Below are 18333 nucleotides of genomic sequence, written 5' to 3'. Positions count from 1 at the left end.
GTAAATAATGGCAGAGAAATGCTTTCGGTTTTAATCAGTAAAATTAAGACTGAACTAATAACATTTAGATCAGATACAATATACTCTAGCCCTTTTCAAAATGAGGGCCTCGATCAAATGTGAGGAAACAGCTCCAAGTTTGTCGTGTCAGAATTTTCTCTTCATGGTTTTGAGGTCACAGATGAGGGGTTTCAGAGGCTTTCTGTGCAGACACACATCCCCCTGTAGCTCTGTAGTCCCTGTAAGCTCAGAGGCCTCTGCAACTCACATAGTAATCGTTATCATGACCAGGCTGGCAGATTTTCTTAGAATGATGGGAATTTATATACAAGATCTTTGACTGAAAGAATATTTTAATCATTTGATAATGTTTTATTTTTTTAATTTTCTAATTTTTAACATTTTTTATTTCTGTACCTGTGCTCTATTGCTGTGAGGTCTTCAAACTGGTTTTCAACTGTTTCCTATTGTTTGCCTTAAAGTTTTTTACTTGCAAACCGCCTTGTAACTCTGTTTTGAAAGTTGCTATATAAGGTATATAATTATTACTTTTAACTTGCAAGAGCTAAACTAGTGAGTCAATGGATTTGTTAGACAAGTATGGAAATGGTTCAGTAGTTAAAGTTGTAAAATAAATTATTTTTTAACAATCTGTTTTGCAAATATTTTTTTTTACATTGTTTTTCTTATTGTATTTGACCACTTTAAATTCAGTGATTCATAGCCACAGCATGTGGGTAATGAAGGATTTCTCCATTTTAATGCTACTGTTCTCTTACGGCCTGAGCCCCAGTAAGCAGGCTGAAAAACGGGTAAAGTCTGGCTGCTTTTGTTCACTCCACGGTACTTTTATCCACATGTGACAGAACAGAAAGAAAAGCCTCTTGGCATTGCATGGGGCGAAGCATGGGGCAAAGCCCCATGCAATGCATTGCGCCAAGTGGCACCACCACTAGGTGGTGCATTGCAGGGCTTCGCCCTGCAATGCACTACCTATGGGTGCCGGCCACTTGGCACCCATAATTATAAACTAAACTTGCACTTGCCAGCAGTATTGGCTTTTCAGCTCATCTCAGCTCAGCTCAGCTCTATGGTGTCTCTTTCAGTCTCTGCTCGTGTTCCTCCCATGTGTGTCTCCTGTGTCTCTGGGTCTGTCTCCGGCAGCTCTCCTGCTGCCTTTTGAATCAGCCTTCCGATGTCAGCTGTGCATCACCTCTCCCTGGTTCACCTGGAGGTGCTCACCCAGTCACCCAGTCACCTCCATGCCCACATACCCCCATCACCAAATTCAGGCTGGGTAGCCATCTGGGGCACCGCACAGGCGCCGTGGATGCAGGACCATGAGGCGTGGATCCAGGAACAACACTCGCCCTCATCTGTTACAGTATTCTTGGGCACATGTATTTAGTTATTTTTTTATGTTCTTACCCCAGCATGTGCACGTCTGCAGTGTAAATATGAGCTGAACAGATATAAATGGAAGCTGTTATTTAACTGGCCCATGTGTGACTGACAGGAGGTCATGACTGTTTTGAAATGTCACCGTCGGACCTCCGCTCTGGACTTCATCACCACCAAATGAACAAAGTGCTTTCCTGCCATCAATCAACCATTAACACAAGAGTCATTAGACTATTGCAACAGGAAGAACTCTTAAAATGGTTAAAACCGTACAAATGTGTGGCATAAAGTAATCCCTGTGTTTATGGAAGCCATAACCGACTCCTCCACATCTAAACAAAACCTGCTGGTGAGCGTTGCTTTGTTTCATCTCGACAAAACTTGTGGAAAACGGCTGCGTCTCAGCCAGCAAGGACCACATGGATTCAACTTTTGACAGGATTTCATGAGTCAAAGAGGTTGGAGACTTTTGCCAATTCACTGAGGAAAATATAATCTTTAAATTTGGCATTAAGGCCTCAAAAATCTTTACCGCTGATGCAGGGTTCTCTCCAATACACAGAGGAGAGGCCTGCCAAACATTAAGACTGGGTTAGAGAGGTATTTAGTGAAAGCTGATATGGGAAACAAAAGGAAAAGCGTCTTAGGAAGGCGTCACAGTCAATGTTCACTTATGTTGTAACACAGTTTTGCACAGTTGATATATTAATCCCTCTCTCAGTACAAAACGTTCATATAAAATCTAAATGTAACCTGAAGTGAAGTGAGTTCATGAAATATTTCCACATTCTGCTTAGTGCTTTGTTTCTTCAAATTAACTTTTAAGTACATGGCCCATAATGAAAACAAGGCTTTATGGTAAACACAGCTCTGTGTTTATGGACACACGGGACTGTGGGAGATAATTAAATGGATAAATGGCTTTTTGTCTTTCGCAAGAAATGTTCCTTGACTTCTCTGTATTGTGTCATGCTCATGGCCAGAAAAGATAAAAGCAAACATATGGAGAGTATTAAGATTCACATAATTTATTTACTTTTCCAAAAGAGAAAAAGAAAGAGCTAAAAGATGTCATCAAACAAAGTGAACAGAGCCTTGTTCTCATAGGATTACATGTTTAAAATTGCACACATTTACTGCATACATCAGCTGTTTAAACGTCCACAGTAAAAACCAATATGATCCACCTGCTATTCAAACTGTGCCTGTTGGTGCAAAGGAGAAAATTGTGCAGTGTAATACTGTGTGGTACAAATATACTCAATAACATGGTGAAACAGGAAACACTGTACTTCAATTGCTCATTTTAAACATCAGGTGTTATTGAGTGCTATTTGTTGAATCTCTGACGTCTGCACGCTTCAGTTCTGGTCTGTTTCGAAGGATATTCGTCTTTGGCATGTTTACATACATAAGACAACTTGATGGACCACACAATCACATGTTGGACTGACATTATGAATCGTTTCACCAGCAAATATATCGTGACAGTCGGCCTAAAATTAGCCAAGCTATTTTAGGTGATACCACGGGCGGAGGTGAACTATGTGGTGAATGAACACAAGCAGTTTGCAATTTGATTTATTTCCTTTTCTTGTGCTGAGCAAACGAGGAAAAGCTGCAGTGCAGACAGAGGTCAAAGTCGTTTAATAGCTGAGCCAATGAAGAAGCAGCTGCGGCAGCTTCAATTTCAAACAGGCTGTAAATGCAGCACAGGTTGTCCCAGTTGAGAGTGAATGAGGAATAAAAGGGTGTTTTACTGCACCTTCATAGAGTCAACGATAGGTAAAAATGATGTTATTGTGGTTGGCCAACTGCTATCTGCAACTTTCAAGATGAAATGTTATAGAGTCTACTATTCCTTTTCGTTTTATTGTCTCTCTTGCAGGTCATACGCTTTCAACCGGAACATGCAAACTGTAAATATTCTATTTCCTCACTTGGAAGAAGAAAACTGCAGTATATATAACATTTGATGACTGGTTTATTAAAACTCTATAATGTACTTGTGCACAGATATAAGTGTTTGTAAACAGCAACTATAACTCCTCTTGTATCCAGTCATCAGTAGAGCCTGGTGTGTAAACAGAGAATTAAATAATGTAAAATACAGGAGAAGTTATAATTGATGACACGTACTATACATTAAGAAATGTTTAAAATGTCCTTATATCTGCGTACAACTACATTTCAGTGAGTTAAACACTGGTTATTAAATGTGTTAAAATGCATTAAAAGTGGTGTTATTTAGCAGGATTCACGCTCACAATAGAGGTGTCTACATGTCTACATGTCTGGCCACTATTGACAGACCTACACTTTGACTCACATATTCAAGATGGCACTTGGTTACACTTGTCATTGTTTCCAAAAACCTCGGTGCCACAGCATCGACACTCAGATGTTCAAGGCTCATCTGAACCGAAAACTGCAGCAAAATCTAAAAAAGACGATTTGTTGTGCAGGCGAGGTTAGAGTTCATCCAACAGAGCGTCTGTCCGTTCTGCCACACTCAGGTGCCATGTCTGTAATCCAGCAGGTACAGGATCTCTTTTCAATGTCTCGTCACTGTCTGTATTGCAGTTAAACTGTCAAAGAATACTGTTGAATTCATCTTTCAATACAGAGAACTGGTGCTTTACATTGACAATGTTCTCGAGGTGCAAACTTCATTTAAGAGTTTTTGGGGCAGACAATGATTATCACAGGAAAGTGAACTGAGGAACAGGTGTCGCATGTCGAGCGCATGTCAGCATTTCCTTCTGTCCTTCTGTCCTTCTCCGACCCTGTCCGCCTCAGCCCTCAGCTGATCCAGGTCCTCCTCGGAGCTGCGCTGGGTCCCCCGGGAGAAAATCCTGCGACGTGACTGGGCGCTGAGATCCAGCAAGTCAAAGGAATCGGAAGAGAAGACGCTATCCTCGCTCACCACGCTGGAGGGGCGGCTACGCCTGCCCTCAGCGCCTCCTGTGGCGCGGAGCAGCTGCTGCAGAACCTCGGGGAACATCGCGGGGGCCACAGATGGAGATGAGTGGTGGTCATCGGGGAGATCCAGACTGCGGGAAAACTTGCCATTACGTTTCAGAATACCCTTCCTTCTTCTTACTGCCTCTGTGCGCATGGTGGGACTGTCCCCTGATGCCGGGAGACAACTGTGCTGTTCGTAAGAGCACAAATCACCTGCTTCATTCTCTTTAACTCCTGCTCCAGAGCCCCTTCTTCCTGAGGAGGAGCCATAACTTGACTCCCCTCCATACAAGTTCTTCAGTATCCCCTTCTTGGGCATTTTAGATGAGGGCTGGCTGAATGTTGACGGGGACGGCAGGCTGGTGGATAGGACGTCAGCATGTGTTCGATAAGGCTGGGGAGAAGCGTTGTATAGCTGGGAGGGAGAGTTTTCTTTAGGGGGGCTGTGAAAGACTGAGTCAAAACTCCGCTGGGGTTTCAGAATACCTTTGGGTTTCTTTCTTTCAACAGTGGAAGTGGAGGAAACCACAGCAGAGGGGGCAGCTGCTGCACAAACACCACCACATGCTCCCTGTGCCGTCTGGGGAATCGCATTCTCCTTGCGTGACTTCCTGAGGCTGGACATCCCCCCACGTGCCCGCCCTCCGCTACGATCGCTCCTCAGAGGTAAGCTCAGGTAAAACGGGTGGTGAGAGCGCTGGGTTGCACAGGCGGAGTCTGAGGACAGGCACCCGGGGTCGACCGCCATGTTGCTGGCGGCAGCGACCCGATTCTGCCAGTCGATGTAGCGAGCCAGCAGAGGGGAGGGACATTCTTGGTGTGGAGATGAAGGGCAGTCACACACACTCTCTTCATAACCCCAGTTCACCCACCAGTGGTTGGCCACGTCCTCTATCGTGGCCCTCTCATCCACGCGCACCGTCAACAACCAGTCGATAAGAGCGCAGGCGTCTGGAGGAACAGAGTCAACAGCTATTTACAGCAGCCGCACTGACCGACACAATGCAATTAACAGGATACTAGTAGGAACAACACACTATCCCAAAATATTGGACAGAAATGGGAATTTATAATGTTGATGAATATAAGGATAAAGTTTACCTGAGGGGGGGTTGGGTCTGTGATAGCGACCTTGGCTTATCTGCTCAGTGAGCATGGAGTGACTCGCACCATAAAACGGCATGCTGCTGTACACCAGGGCATAGAGCAACACCCCGAGCGCCCAGCAGTCCACCTGGCACCCAAAAACACACAGAATGAAGAATGAGCCATGCACATAACTCACAAAATTCCGGCTTCAGTTTATACAACACAATCGGGTAATACACGATTAACTCCGTCAAGGAAGTTGTGTTTTCACCCCTGTCCATAAGTTAGCTTAAAAGTTTTTTTTGTTGGCTTGAGGGAGATGGAGGGGCAGGAGGAGCAGAGTGGAGCTTTAATGACACACCCGGAATATTTTCTCATAAGCAAAAGCAGCGATGGCAGTGTGTGACCCACCTCTGGCCCCTGGTACGGCAGTCCTTTCACTATCTCTGGGGCGGTGTAGAGCGGACTTCCACAGTACGTCTGCAGCAGAGTGCCCCTCTGGAAGTGATTGGAGAGGCCAAAGTCAGCCAGCTACAGAACAAAGAGAAAGAGAGCAAGAGATGGATGAATTCACACATTGTTATTATATTCATATTATGTCCCATGTTGTTCCTGGCCTTTGTATTAATTATATGTTATTATTCATCTTAATTCCTGGAGTAGAACATAGAGAGGATGTCAAGCCACTGAAATAAAACACAAAATGTTCAATACAAAAGCTGTAGCACCTTGAATCTACCTCTGTGTGTATGGAAGGTGCTTTATAAATAAAATTGCCCTGCCTTGCCTTGACGTGCCACGGTAAGCGTGATGTCTCATTTCCTTTTGGTATTGGTATTTTTGGTAGTTTTTCCTTCCTATTGTTGAGGTCAAGGGCAGGGGATGTGTTATTGTGAAGCCCTATGAGACAGATTGTGATTTGGGAATATGGGTTATGCAAATAAAAGCACGTTAAACCTTGAAAATATGTCGTATCATATTTCATTCAAAGATTTCACAGCACAATAGAGCAACAGTGTCAAGTGAACAGGAGGATTAATGTGACAAGGATCACACACCTAACACTGAGTCCGTCACAAATCTAATTCACTCATTCCCTTCGACACTCAGATTCCTTTTCACTGAGTACGCGCCGCAAACTCTGAGCAAAAACACAACAACTCAATAGCAATTCCTTTTAAAAGAGCCCAAAATAGCTTTGCTGAGCGGTTGCCAAAGTAAGTGTGAGCAAGGGGAAGAGAAGAGCGCCAAAAACATCAGGCTGCACGTAACGGAACAATCACTCACTCGAGGATAAGAGAGCTGTGCACACACACGCCGAGGCTCTTCTCTATCTGAAGAGATTATTAACAACGCGCAGCAGCCGCCTATCAGGCCGGCTGGTGTTAAAAATACTTAGCGTGACAGCTTTCTTTCCGTGGAGCAGAGGTACAGGGAAACAGAGACCTCACAGGTGGAAGATGACACGGTGTATATATAAGTCAGCTCACTCTTTATGTTACACTTGTACATACAGTGGCAACAATGATGTGTAGACTGTGCACGTGAGCTGCACTGCTTTACCTTCAACAAGTGTGTGTGTGTGTGTGTGTGTGTGTGTGTGTGTGTGTGTGTGTGTGTGTGTGTGTGTGTGTGTGTGTGTGTGTGTGTGTGTGTGTGTGTGTTTGTGTGTTTGTTTGTGTGCTCCCTGCAGATATACATCATTTCAGTCCTTGGCAAAGACTTTCCTCAGTGTTGAAAGCTTGCAACACTCTTTCTCATAAACATACAAGATGTTCCCTGTGCACACGCCTGGACACTGCATGGACCAATGTATGAAGCAACTGCCTCAACAGACTATTGTTCCTGTTGTCCGTTACCAGTTGAAATATAAAATGAACACATTAAACAAACACCTTCAAAGCTCTGAAGCAGAGAAAAAACAAGTCATACACTCTGCAGACTTCTGCCACTGCTGGAATGAAAACAGTCAAACTAAACCATCGAAGAAAATGTATATTCATAAGCAATAAGCTGTTCACACGTGACCGAGAGCCATAGTTTTACCTTAAATGTCTGGCTGTGCCGGCAATGAACACATGCCATGAAGCTGCTATTGTGCAGGCATAACATGCACACGCATTACTAACAGCCTCTGTCATTTCCTGCAGCCCAGTGTGGTGAACCTGAGGTCTGAGATGGATGAAGAGCTGCTGAGAGGTCTGCACATTGTGCTTTCTTTTGACGGACAGACAGCATACTTACATCAAAACCCTCCGATTGGCACGATTGCCACTAGATTCCCTGCATTCCCCGTTGGCTGTGCACAACTCCCATATAAGGAGAGGAACATCCAAATAAGGCAAAAAATGACCCCTGGCTTCTTTTATAAGACCTGGCACAGTGATTGTGCTGGTTCAGCGTGCGTGATTTAACAACACATTAACATTACTGTGGGCAGAATGTGTTCCAATGTACGTTCTGAATCTGGACTTGGTTTGCATTTTTATTGCATTTTTAGCTGGCAAAATCCTCCGTCAACAGCTGCACGAGGTGGAGCTTCGTTCTAGCGTGCTAAGAACAAGATTGTTTCCTAAAACATATCAGCCAGTGTGTCAGAAAGATGTATGCCTTCATTTTCAAAAACAAAAGTATAATCTGTGGTCTTTGGACGATTCATAATAACTCGTGATGTATTTTACGCTCAGGCCAAAAAAGGACACATCCATTTTTTACGCAGGGATAAATATTTAGATTTTGGAAGGAAACTAAATCTATTTTCTTCTTTTTGTCAAAGTAACCTGCAGACTCGGTTGGTGCATGCTTTTTATAGATCTTACCTTGACGTTGAAATCCTGATCTAAAAGGATGTTCTCCAGTTTGAGGTCCCGATGCACCACACCATTCTGCAAAGAGAGCAGAGACACGTGAGTTCCTGCGCTGCTCCTCCCTCCCGCACACACTCAGATGTTTTCTCTCTGCGTGCAAACTTGAGACTGAAGTGTCTGAAGTTTACAAAACAACCCCAACTGGTATATAGAGCATTTGTCTTTCATTTACTATTTTATTATCCTTAACATTCCTCTCAAGCCTCAAGTAGCAGGGCCATGAGTCTAAAATACCAGAGAGCCTTGAGACAGCTTCTCAGACCGTGAAATCATCAGGCATGAGGAAGTGCTTTGTTTGGGTTAATTAATCTGTTGAGATGGGATTTTATCCCCTGATGGCATTAAGCACCTGGGAGCCAACGTGACGCCACAGGGGGGGAGACAGCTGTGGACCAGAGTGACAAAGAGCAGCAGTGCACTTCAGATCCAGTGAAAGGGAAACATCTGTTTCATTGATATTGAAATATGTAGGAAATCATAAGAAGAGACAATGCTAGAGATAACTGTGACCACCCAGGAAAACTGTGTGACGCAGAGGAACTTTGGTAAATGAGCCAGAGCCTTTCTTTCATTTATTCCATCATCTTCAGAGTATTTACTGTAAGAGGAGAAATGACCCATGACCTTAGATGGTGTTTTGTGCACTGTATGTGTGTGGCTGTGCATGCAAGGCAGAGATAAAGGTGAAAAGAAATCTGTGTGGCTGACCAGATTTTTTCTTCTTGCAATTTTTCACATCAACCTGAACTTATTTTGAAGGATAGCACAAAAACAAACTGACTCTTGAAGCTATAATAATCCCCCCATGTGTCCTGCATACCTCAGAGGCACATTCAATAATTCATTCATGCCGGAACGTTCACATCTATTTTGGGAAAATATTCAAAGGGGCAGAAAAAAAGGAGCACAAAATCCACCTCCCCGCCGACTACAAAGCTGCAGGAGCTGAAGGATAATCTCTACGTTTAATGTCAGGGATTCATGAAGAAGCCAACCTGCTAAAATAAGAATGATAAGAAAACAAACACCTTTCTGTCACATCCAACTCAGCTGACCGAAAGCCACAGATCCTCACTTCTCCTGCACCATAATGCACTTCTGTATTAATAGGATTTGTGGATTTCCTTGATAATTCCTGTCCGATTTTATGTACACAACAATAAAAACAATGACTTGAGGAACTTGTTCTGTCGCCAGGGTTTGGAAGGCGGAAGGAAGCTCATTTAAGTAACGTGTCGGTTAAATGTGTCAGTGTGTGACTGTAAAAAACAATCAAGGCTTAATGCTCTCTTAACCCGGAGAGATCTGAAAACTCGAGTCAAGTTTTTCTACAGCATTAGGATTAGGATTTAGTGGATTTAGCAGGACCGTATTTGCTTGTGCACACTTGAATACTGCAGCAAGCGAATCAGCATGTGCCGACATGTTATCCCTTAATTTATACTGAATTGGCAGGGTTGCATTTTGCACAAAGTGTGTGTGTGTGTGTGAGTATAAACCTTGTGGCAGTAGTGGACAGCAGATGTGATTTGTCTGAAGATGCTTCTGGCTTCTGTCTCTGCCAGTCTCCTTCTCTCCTGGATGTAATCGTACAGCTCTCCTCTGCTGGCATACTCCATCACTATCACGATCTTATCCCGGCTCTCGAACACTGCACAGGACACATCGACAACATGACATTATACATATGAGTCTCAGAGGATGCCTCAGATTTACACCTTACAACATTGAGAGATGCTATTCTGCGTCTGTGGAAAACCAGACACACAGAAGCTTGTTAACTGACAGAGTTAACAGAATATTACAAACTTTTAATGAGCAAAATTCCTCCAGAATAAAATCCAACAATACATAATATTACACTTTCAGGGGGTTAAAATGCTGAAATATTATGTTATTACATGAAAAGATTAAATGACAATGTGTTAGATCGTCTCTTAATACTCTTAAAGACAAAGATCTTTTAGGAAAATGGTTCACAAATATATTTTTTTCACGGTAATTTCAATTTCCTGGAACAGCTGGGCACTGCAGCCTTTTACTCACACAGGAGTATGTAGAGCACTTATCGAGGACTATTTTCAGCTGTTTACATGGGATCAACCCAAGAATAGACTTCAGTGCCAGTGGTAATGAAGGAGTCATGCTACAATGTTGTGGTTCACTGATGTTGTTTTTGAACAGCAATGTGGGTCTGTGGCACTGAGGAAGAAGCTAAATTAGAATTTGGACACTTGCTTGTTCATTGTTGGTTTTAAACTTTATTGACAATTAAAAATGTCAGCATCATCTCTTTTGAACATTATTATCTCCACCATGGAGGTTCATCTGCATTTGTCCGCCTGTTAGTAAGCAGGATTACACAAAAACTACTGGACAGGTTACCACAAAACTAAGAGGGTTACAGTTAGAAGAAGGATGCTGTATATGTCAGGGACGAATTTGGTGCAGAACCAGATCAGGGGATGATCAAGGAATTTGATTTCACTTTCATTAACAATGTGAGAGGGCGTCTTTCAACATTTTCATTAATTTCTCAGAGAATAGTTCATGGATCTTGCTGACAACATCAGGCATGTTTAGGGGACGGACATTTAGAAAATTTGGTGCAGATCCAAATCCAAATCTGGATCTAGTGAATTTGAATGTGGTTTCATAAGGGGACCGTCGGACCTTGACAGAGGTAAGAACTCTACCGAGCACCATTCAAGTTGCACAAGTGCTGCTGTGTCTGTCAGGGGACTACTGTGATTAAAGGAGTATGACACCCACTTTGTTAAAATAATCCATGTGGGGACAAAACTAAGTAATAAAACACGATTCCATTTAGCTCTTGTGTGCAATGTTGTGTGTGTTTGCAGTCTTACCCTCGTGGAAGCGTATGATGTTGGCGTGTCTTAGCGAGGAGGTGATCTCGATCTCCCTCTGGATGTGGATTTTGTCCAGGTCGTCTGTGATGCGCTCCTTGCGGATCGACTTGATCGCCACCTGTGAAAGGAAACACGCCATTGAGTCCGGACATGTCATATGAAGCATAATGTTCGAAACCAACATAATCTGATCACTGCAGCGACACCGTGAGGATAGTTCACAGCTTAGAAAGAAAGAAACAAAAGTCCTTCTGAAGAGAGCCCCGTCTCCCAGGTTATCAGGGGACAGTCGTTACCATGGTGATACTTTGTGCAAAACTTGTGGATGTTGCCAGCAAACACAGATTCCTCTTTGATGAATTCCTCCGCAAACCCAGCAGTTAACTCATTTTCCTCCTCACCTCCCTCGACTCAAGTCTTTCAAGTGATAAACACAGACAAATGCACAGTTAGTGTGTCACTTGAATAGACATGCATGGAAACAAAGACATACATAGTGTTGATACAGTTACACGCACACACACACACACACACGGAAATAAAATCTCTGGGTATTAGAGGTGATTATGTGGGTTTTAAAGGCTGGATGGTGAGAGCAGGTCTCCTGTGATCTGAGCTCACACAGAGGCAGAAGGTTGACAGCTGCACTGTTTACACTCTGCTTCCTTAATCCCAGGCACTCCCTGTACCCCGATGTCACCCCCCGACCACCAGATACACACATGCACACACACACCACAAAAGCAGGCACCCCCGGCATTATCCCCTGAATCTCTTTGGATCGAGCAACTGTCGCCAAAATGGCAAGGACAAGACAAACCAGGGCGTCCTTTTTTTTAGAAATAGCCCAACTGGACGACAAAAGAGAAGGAGATGTGTTATAATGCGATGGTGAGTCTATAGGACTGCGTTGTGAGGTTGACATCCTAAGATAGCGATGATCGTACAGCCGTATAATTCTGTCAACCTCTTCAGAGTCTCTATGGGCGAGCCGGCTTCTCCCTCGGGTCACAGCTCCAGAATTCTCAGCTGCTGGAAAAAAAAACGTCTACGAGACACTGGAAGACACAATTCACACGCTCCATCAACTGCAGCAGTTATGTAACACAACACAAACACACTCCAGTGAACTGCCGGGACTGGCCTTACCTTCTTTACTGATGTGGTGATATTCAATGAAGGAGACTGTTATTTTCTTCTTTGCTATGATTTTATTTTTCATTTCATCTATATTTGATTGACCCAGAAAGGTCCCAATAAGATATAGTGTATCTTCTGCAAGGGAGTCCTGGTCAAGAGGCCAGTAAAGCACAGAAATCATGTGGGATCAATGCATTATGAAAAGTTTAAAACACATGTTAAAAAAGCAGTAACATTGTTCTAAGAATTTTTTTTTTTAACTTTTAAATGCACCAACAGAAGGGAGCGATTCCAAGTTTAAAATATCTTGCAGCTCATTCCAAGCATGTCGTGCATGAAGGCAAAAGGCAGATTTACCCGGCTCTGTTCGCGCTGCTAATCAAGCACTCGGCATTCTGCAGAGGATATTTATTTCTCACATCACCAGACTGATGTGGCTAAAGTCGTTCAGGCAAGAGGGAGTGCAGGGTGCTGGGTCAGAGATTAGGGGCGCTCGTATTCAGAGGCGGTTTGCTGAAAGGCACAAGTCCAAGCTTGGGGAGATATCATCATGTGGGACATTTGCATGATCGGGAATGTTTTCTGACCCAAATACCTGCTGGCTGGGACGGCAGAGTGAGGACGGGAAGGGGTGGACGTGGAAACAAGACGAAACAATCAAACATCTGCTCTTAGACTGTCAGACGTCACAAGATGCTTCGTGACATCTATTGGTTTTAATATTGATGTAAATTGTAAATCTGTTATGACGTATTTATAGAACAACTGCCCAGTTCACACCTGGAATTGTATTGGACACTGATCAGTACAGTCGTCTCAAAGTTATGGAAAACAACATGTGCTGGAGTTTTGCACCAGACCACAGCTCCCAATAACGTGGTCTTCAGGCAAATAATAACAGAATGGAAAAAACAAAGATCATTCGATATGAACCAGAAGACACTGAAACCTTGTGGAGAATTTAACCAAATGTATTCGTTGATCATGAGGAGATGCTACCATGTGTCCTTGCTGTTTCCATGTTACCCCCATTTTTTATACGGATGTAAAAATGTCTTATTTTATTCTTATCTTTTTATTACAAAAACAAGTAATAAAGTCTATTCAAAAAAGCAATAAAGAGGATTTATGAGGCAGCTACCAGAATAGGTGATAGTAATGACTATGTTCAAAGTAAAAAGACTTGTCTATTACTGTCATTCTAAGCCTTGAGTTCCCCCCTCGGGCCCTCTGACTTGGCATTTAAGTCTGATCAGCCGAGTGCAGAGAAGAGAGACACACTCTGGGCATTGTTCAGCCTTCAGGGCATTAAGAGCATATTTTTATAAGGGGCACGTGTGAGGAGGAAATGTGGGTATGTGTGTGTGTTTGTGATTTCACCACTGTGCATGCAAATATGCAGTGTATGCGTCATGTCTGAGTACGACCTCTAAAGTATCCGTCTCACCAACAAGGTCTCATTGTTCATCCAAATAATGTGCTCCGTGTGAGATATTTGCCTAAAACACCAAACTGTAGCGGGACACGCAGGAAACATAAGGAGCTACGAGAATGAGTCATGCGGATGTCATCAGATGTTCTTTAAACGTTATTAGAACGAGGGTGTAGGAGAACTATCTGTACATGTCGTAATGGTACAGCCAATCTGTACAATGTGTACAATATGATAAAACGTAATTAGAACCAGACAGAGTGCAACCTTTTCTGTGCTCTCTTTCTATCTAATGTTCTCTTCCACGTACTGCTGTTGCTCCCTGCCTTTCCCCCACTGACCAATTCCTGACGCTGCTGACGTTTTGTGGGTGTGTCTTTAGTGTGCGTGATGTCACGATGGGGTTTTGGGCGGCGGACGGCCACCGCTGACTTCCTGTCCCTTTACTCCCACAGAGAAATTCATGCACACACATACGTACACATCCTACGAGCTTGAGCATCACTCAAGATCCCTGCTGCATCGGTGGAAGATTTAACAGCAGGATTATAGGCTTCTTGCCAAAGGGACCCTTGACCTCAACATCCAGCTACACACACACACACACACACACACAGACACACACACACACACAGCCCAAATGTCTCCCTTTCCATAACCAGGAACTAGAGAAATGTGATGCTGACGTCCATGCACAGCAGAAAATGATTTAAAAGCTTTTAATGGCTAGTCTTCAAAACAAACTGTCTAGTTAAAGGAACAGTTTGATATTTTGGGGGATGCACTTTGTAAACGCTTTCTTGCCAAAAGTTAAATGTCTGTATCTATAAGGAACCAGCAGCTGTCAGCTTAGCTCCAAAATACAAACCAAAGGACTGACTACCAGCACCTTTAAAGCTCACTAATAAACACATTAATTATACAGATCTTATTCGCTAAATCCGACCTATGACCGCAAGTTGTGGTTTTACAGGGATTTATGATTTTGGCTGGTTGCAATGATTAGCTGGACTCCAGGAAGTTACTGTTTTCGGCCAAGAAACAGTTCACAGCACATTCTGTATACCCCTGAAAAACAATGTAAAAGTGTTTGTATGAAATTTAACAAATGATAAACAACAATCGGTTAATTGAAAACGTGCGTGTGTATTCAAATGACACCTCATCTCCCCTCCTCAATTACCGCCTGCTTTTTTCCTCGTGTGTGACCGTATAAGGTACAAACACTTTTGATTTCTCACCTGGTCAGATCATTTCAACCACTTCTCCAGAATAACTTGGGCATTAGATCTGCTGGTACCAAGCGTGTACGCAAAGCAAGGAAATGTTCGGGGCCATGAGCTGAGAGGGGGGCTCTCGAGAACATTTGTCAACAGCAACAACAATTTTGTGAGAACCTGCTACAATTGTTTGATCAACTATGGTCAAACGAGGCCCCACGCAACAAGGTTTCTGCCTGAGTTATTTTAAAAACCATGATGCGTCAAGGAAAATAAAAGAAACTGCTACGGCTACATGTGGTGCCTGGAAGTATTTTGATCTTGAATAAAAGAAGTGAAGAAAATGTGTTATTGCAATTTTCTTTCTTTCCAAATGGTGCAACACAAGTTCAGAGCTGCAGATATCTGATGAAATCATGTTAATACTTTTTTTAAGACATCAGAAATGTACAAAATAAGATTGCACAAAATAAGATTTTGTGCAATCTTATTTTTTCTTTCTCTCCTGGTTCAGTTGTAGTGACGAGTCAGGCTCTCAGCCAGTGTGAGTGACCCACAGCACAGATTAGTGACCCAGCATACCCAACACCCATTCCTTCCATTACATTCACCTCCTGCACCTAAAACAAGCACTCCTCCTCCTCCTCTTCTTCTCCCTTCTTTCCCTAAAACTGTCTCCTCCTCTGCCTCTTTCCCGTACACAAACAACAGCCCCCTGGTCCTGTTTCCAAAAATAATGTCCGTTTTGTTTCAAAGAATCCTTGGTATGTGCTGGCTACTGGCTCGAGGAATTCAGTACTTTCCCCTTGTCCCACAGACACACAGACACACAGACACACACACACACACACACACACTATATAACAAATTCTCTCTGCACATTCTTCCTACCTGTTGTCTGTCTTTACTCCCACTCTCTGTCCTTTCTTTCTCACCAGATGGAGGAATTGCAGAAACTGTGAAAGTAGCCAGACGAATTGTGCCAATCGCACTTCCACAATCTGATTGCAAAAAAGATTATCCTTATTACTGTGTGTTTGTTTACTAAAAAAAACAGAGGGGGAATTTGAGGCTGACGGGGTCTCTGTCTGTTTATGCTCAACTCAGAGCAGAGTGGGGGATTACAGCCTGACTGTGGACTTTAAACCCACAATTATTCAAACTAATCTGACCCCGCATCATGTTTTTAACCTGGATATGTCAAATTAAAGAGAAACATGTTATTTTGTGTGTGTGAGAGTGTCTGTGTGTTTCAGTGGGTAGGGGGGGTTCAGACACTCCTCTCCTTGTAGGAGACCTATTGCAGTTATTTTATCCTCTTGTTCAAGTGCTGAGTGAGTCAGGCCAAAGGCATCTCAGCCTGGCAGCACTGGAAGAAGAAGCATGAACTGTGTTCAACACACACAAACATATGCACACGCACATGCACACACACGCAGTTCTGTCTCTATGACTAAAGAGGACAATGCATTGGTTTACATTGATTTCCTTGAGACTAACCCTAACTTTAACTATAGTTACTAAAACCCTAACCCTAACCCTTACCCTAACCTTAACCTGAACCTGAACCTAACCTTAACCTAAACATACCCTTAAAGGTTCAGTGTGTAGAATTTAGTGACATCTAGTGGTGAAGTTGCATGTTGCAGCTGAACACCCCTCACCTCACCCTCCCCTTCCAAACATGAAACAGAACCTGATCCCTTTCACCTAAATCTTTCACACTGGACTCAACATAGACCTAACCTAAACCTAACCTTAACCCTACCATTAACCTTAACCTTAACCTAAATCTAACCTTAAAACATGTCTTCAAATTTAATGATTCACGCTATAGGGAGGCTTTTTAACCCCATAAGGACAACAAGTCCTCATAATGTGACTGTGTAGAGTCTACACTGTAGACAGATGTAGGTCCCCACAACATGAGCAATACTTGGACCACTCATTCAAACACACGCACACACTTTTCTCTCTATAGTTGTGAGGACATTCATTGACATGATGCTTTTACTAGCCCCTTACCCTAACCATCACAACTAAATGCCTAAACCTAACCTAAACCTAATTCTAACCCTAAAACAACCCTTTGCATTTGTGAGGACCAGCCAAAATGTCCTCACAACGTCAAAATGTCCTCACATTGATGGTATTGAACCAAAATTGGCCCTCATAAAAAGACAAGCACACACACAAGCACACACACACAGATACTTTTCCCTCTGCTTGTTAATTATAATACACAATCCTTGTATTATAATGTGGAAATCAACCATCTTTAATATCACATTCACCAGCTCCTAACTCACCGTGTTCAGGCTGCTCCTCTCCACCGCCTTCTTCACTTTGCCGTAGGTGCCTTTGCCCAGAGTCTGCATCACCTCGTAGCGGTGCTTCAAGTTGTGTTTGTGCTGGTGCTTCTTCACTTCCATCGGCGCCGAGGCCGTCGCCGCCCGGGCCACCGCCTCCATCTCCGGGTGCCTCTGCGCCTTGTCCGCGCTGCAGGGACGGCGGCTGCCCAGCCTCGGGGACCCCTCGCCGGCTCGGTGGCCTCTGGATGCCGCGTCCTGCAGACAACCGAGCCCGGAGCGGTCGCTGGTGTTCATCGCGCCTCTGCTGTCCGCCTCCCGTCTGCCCATCCTACCCGCGCTCTGTGCGCACCTGTCAGGGGCTGGGAATAAAGGGGCCCCGAATAAAAAACGTTAAACTCCGAATAGAAGTGTTTGTCAGGGACGGAGAAGTTTCCCATAAAGAGTCTCATCAGAGCCGGTCTCTTCTAAAGTCTTGAATGTGACCGATTCCAGTAAACCGACCCGTCTGAGCGGCGGCACTGTTCTCTGCGCCCTCTCCTCCGAAGCACAGCAACAGGGGCGATGGGAACCACATGGTCCGGGGCGGAGGGTGGAGCCTCCTCATTCCAGACCCAGCTCCCACAGCAGCGTCACCCCCACCCGGGATCACTCTGGGTTTTCTCAGCAGCAGGAGAGAGGATATGAAGGCATGTGAGGAATGCAACGCGGGTCAGACACTGACCCTAAATCCACCACTTCTGTCAGACATGTTTGTTGATGCCTTGCCATGAGGTGAGCTGAGAACAAATAAATCCTGGAGAAGACTTTGAAGACATTGGGACTTTTGGAGTCAGAGAGAAGGAGCTAATGGTGGTTGGAAAGTCGGCAGGATTAAATTACCTCAAGAAAAGTCAAATGTTACTCATTTGTGACATACTGGCATCCATATATCCCACACTCACAAAAAGGTTTTGCCTTAATTAGTAAGTGTGCGTTTCAATTACATTAAAATAATAATATAATAAAATATTATAAGTTTAATGTAAAGGGCTATATATG

The 18333-nt window shown here is 43.7% G+C and overlaps 1 protein-coding gene across 1 annotated transcript; it reads right to left on the bottom strand.

Annotated features, from left to right (window-relative positions):
• Positions 1-3370: 3370 nt before the first annotated feature.
• Positions 3371-18257, bottom strand: LOC117764784 (NUAK family SNF1-like kinase 1). The gene is given in 8 exon segments (XM_034590857.1): positions 3371-4174; positions 4177-5316; positions 5467-5599; positions 5866-5985; positions 8274-8339; positions 9821-9972; positions 11189-11309; positions 17293-18257. Coding segments are annotated over 8 exon segments (2133 nt in total). The 5' UTR covers positions 17623-18257; the 3' UTR covers positions 3371-4103.
• Positions 18258-18333: the final 76 nt, after the last annotated feature.

Source organism: Hippoglossus hippoglossus, chromosome 7 (assembly GCF_009819705.1).
Source record: "Hippoglossus hippoglossus isolate fHipHip1 chromosome 7, fHipHip1.pri, whole genome shotgun sequence".
NCBI lineage: Eukaryota > Metazoa > Chordata > Actinopteri > Pleuronectiformes > Pleuronectidae > Hippoglossus > Hippoglossus hippoglossus.
Note: the sequence above shows the minus strand (reverse complement) of the source record. Positions and strands in the feature narration are given on the sequence as shown.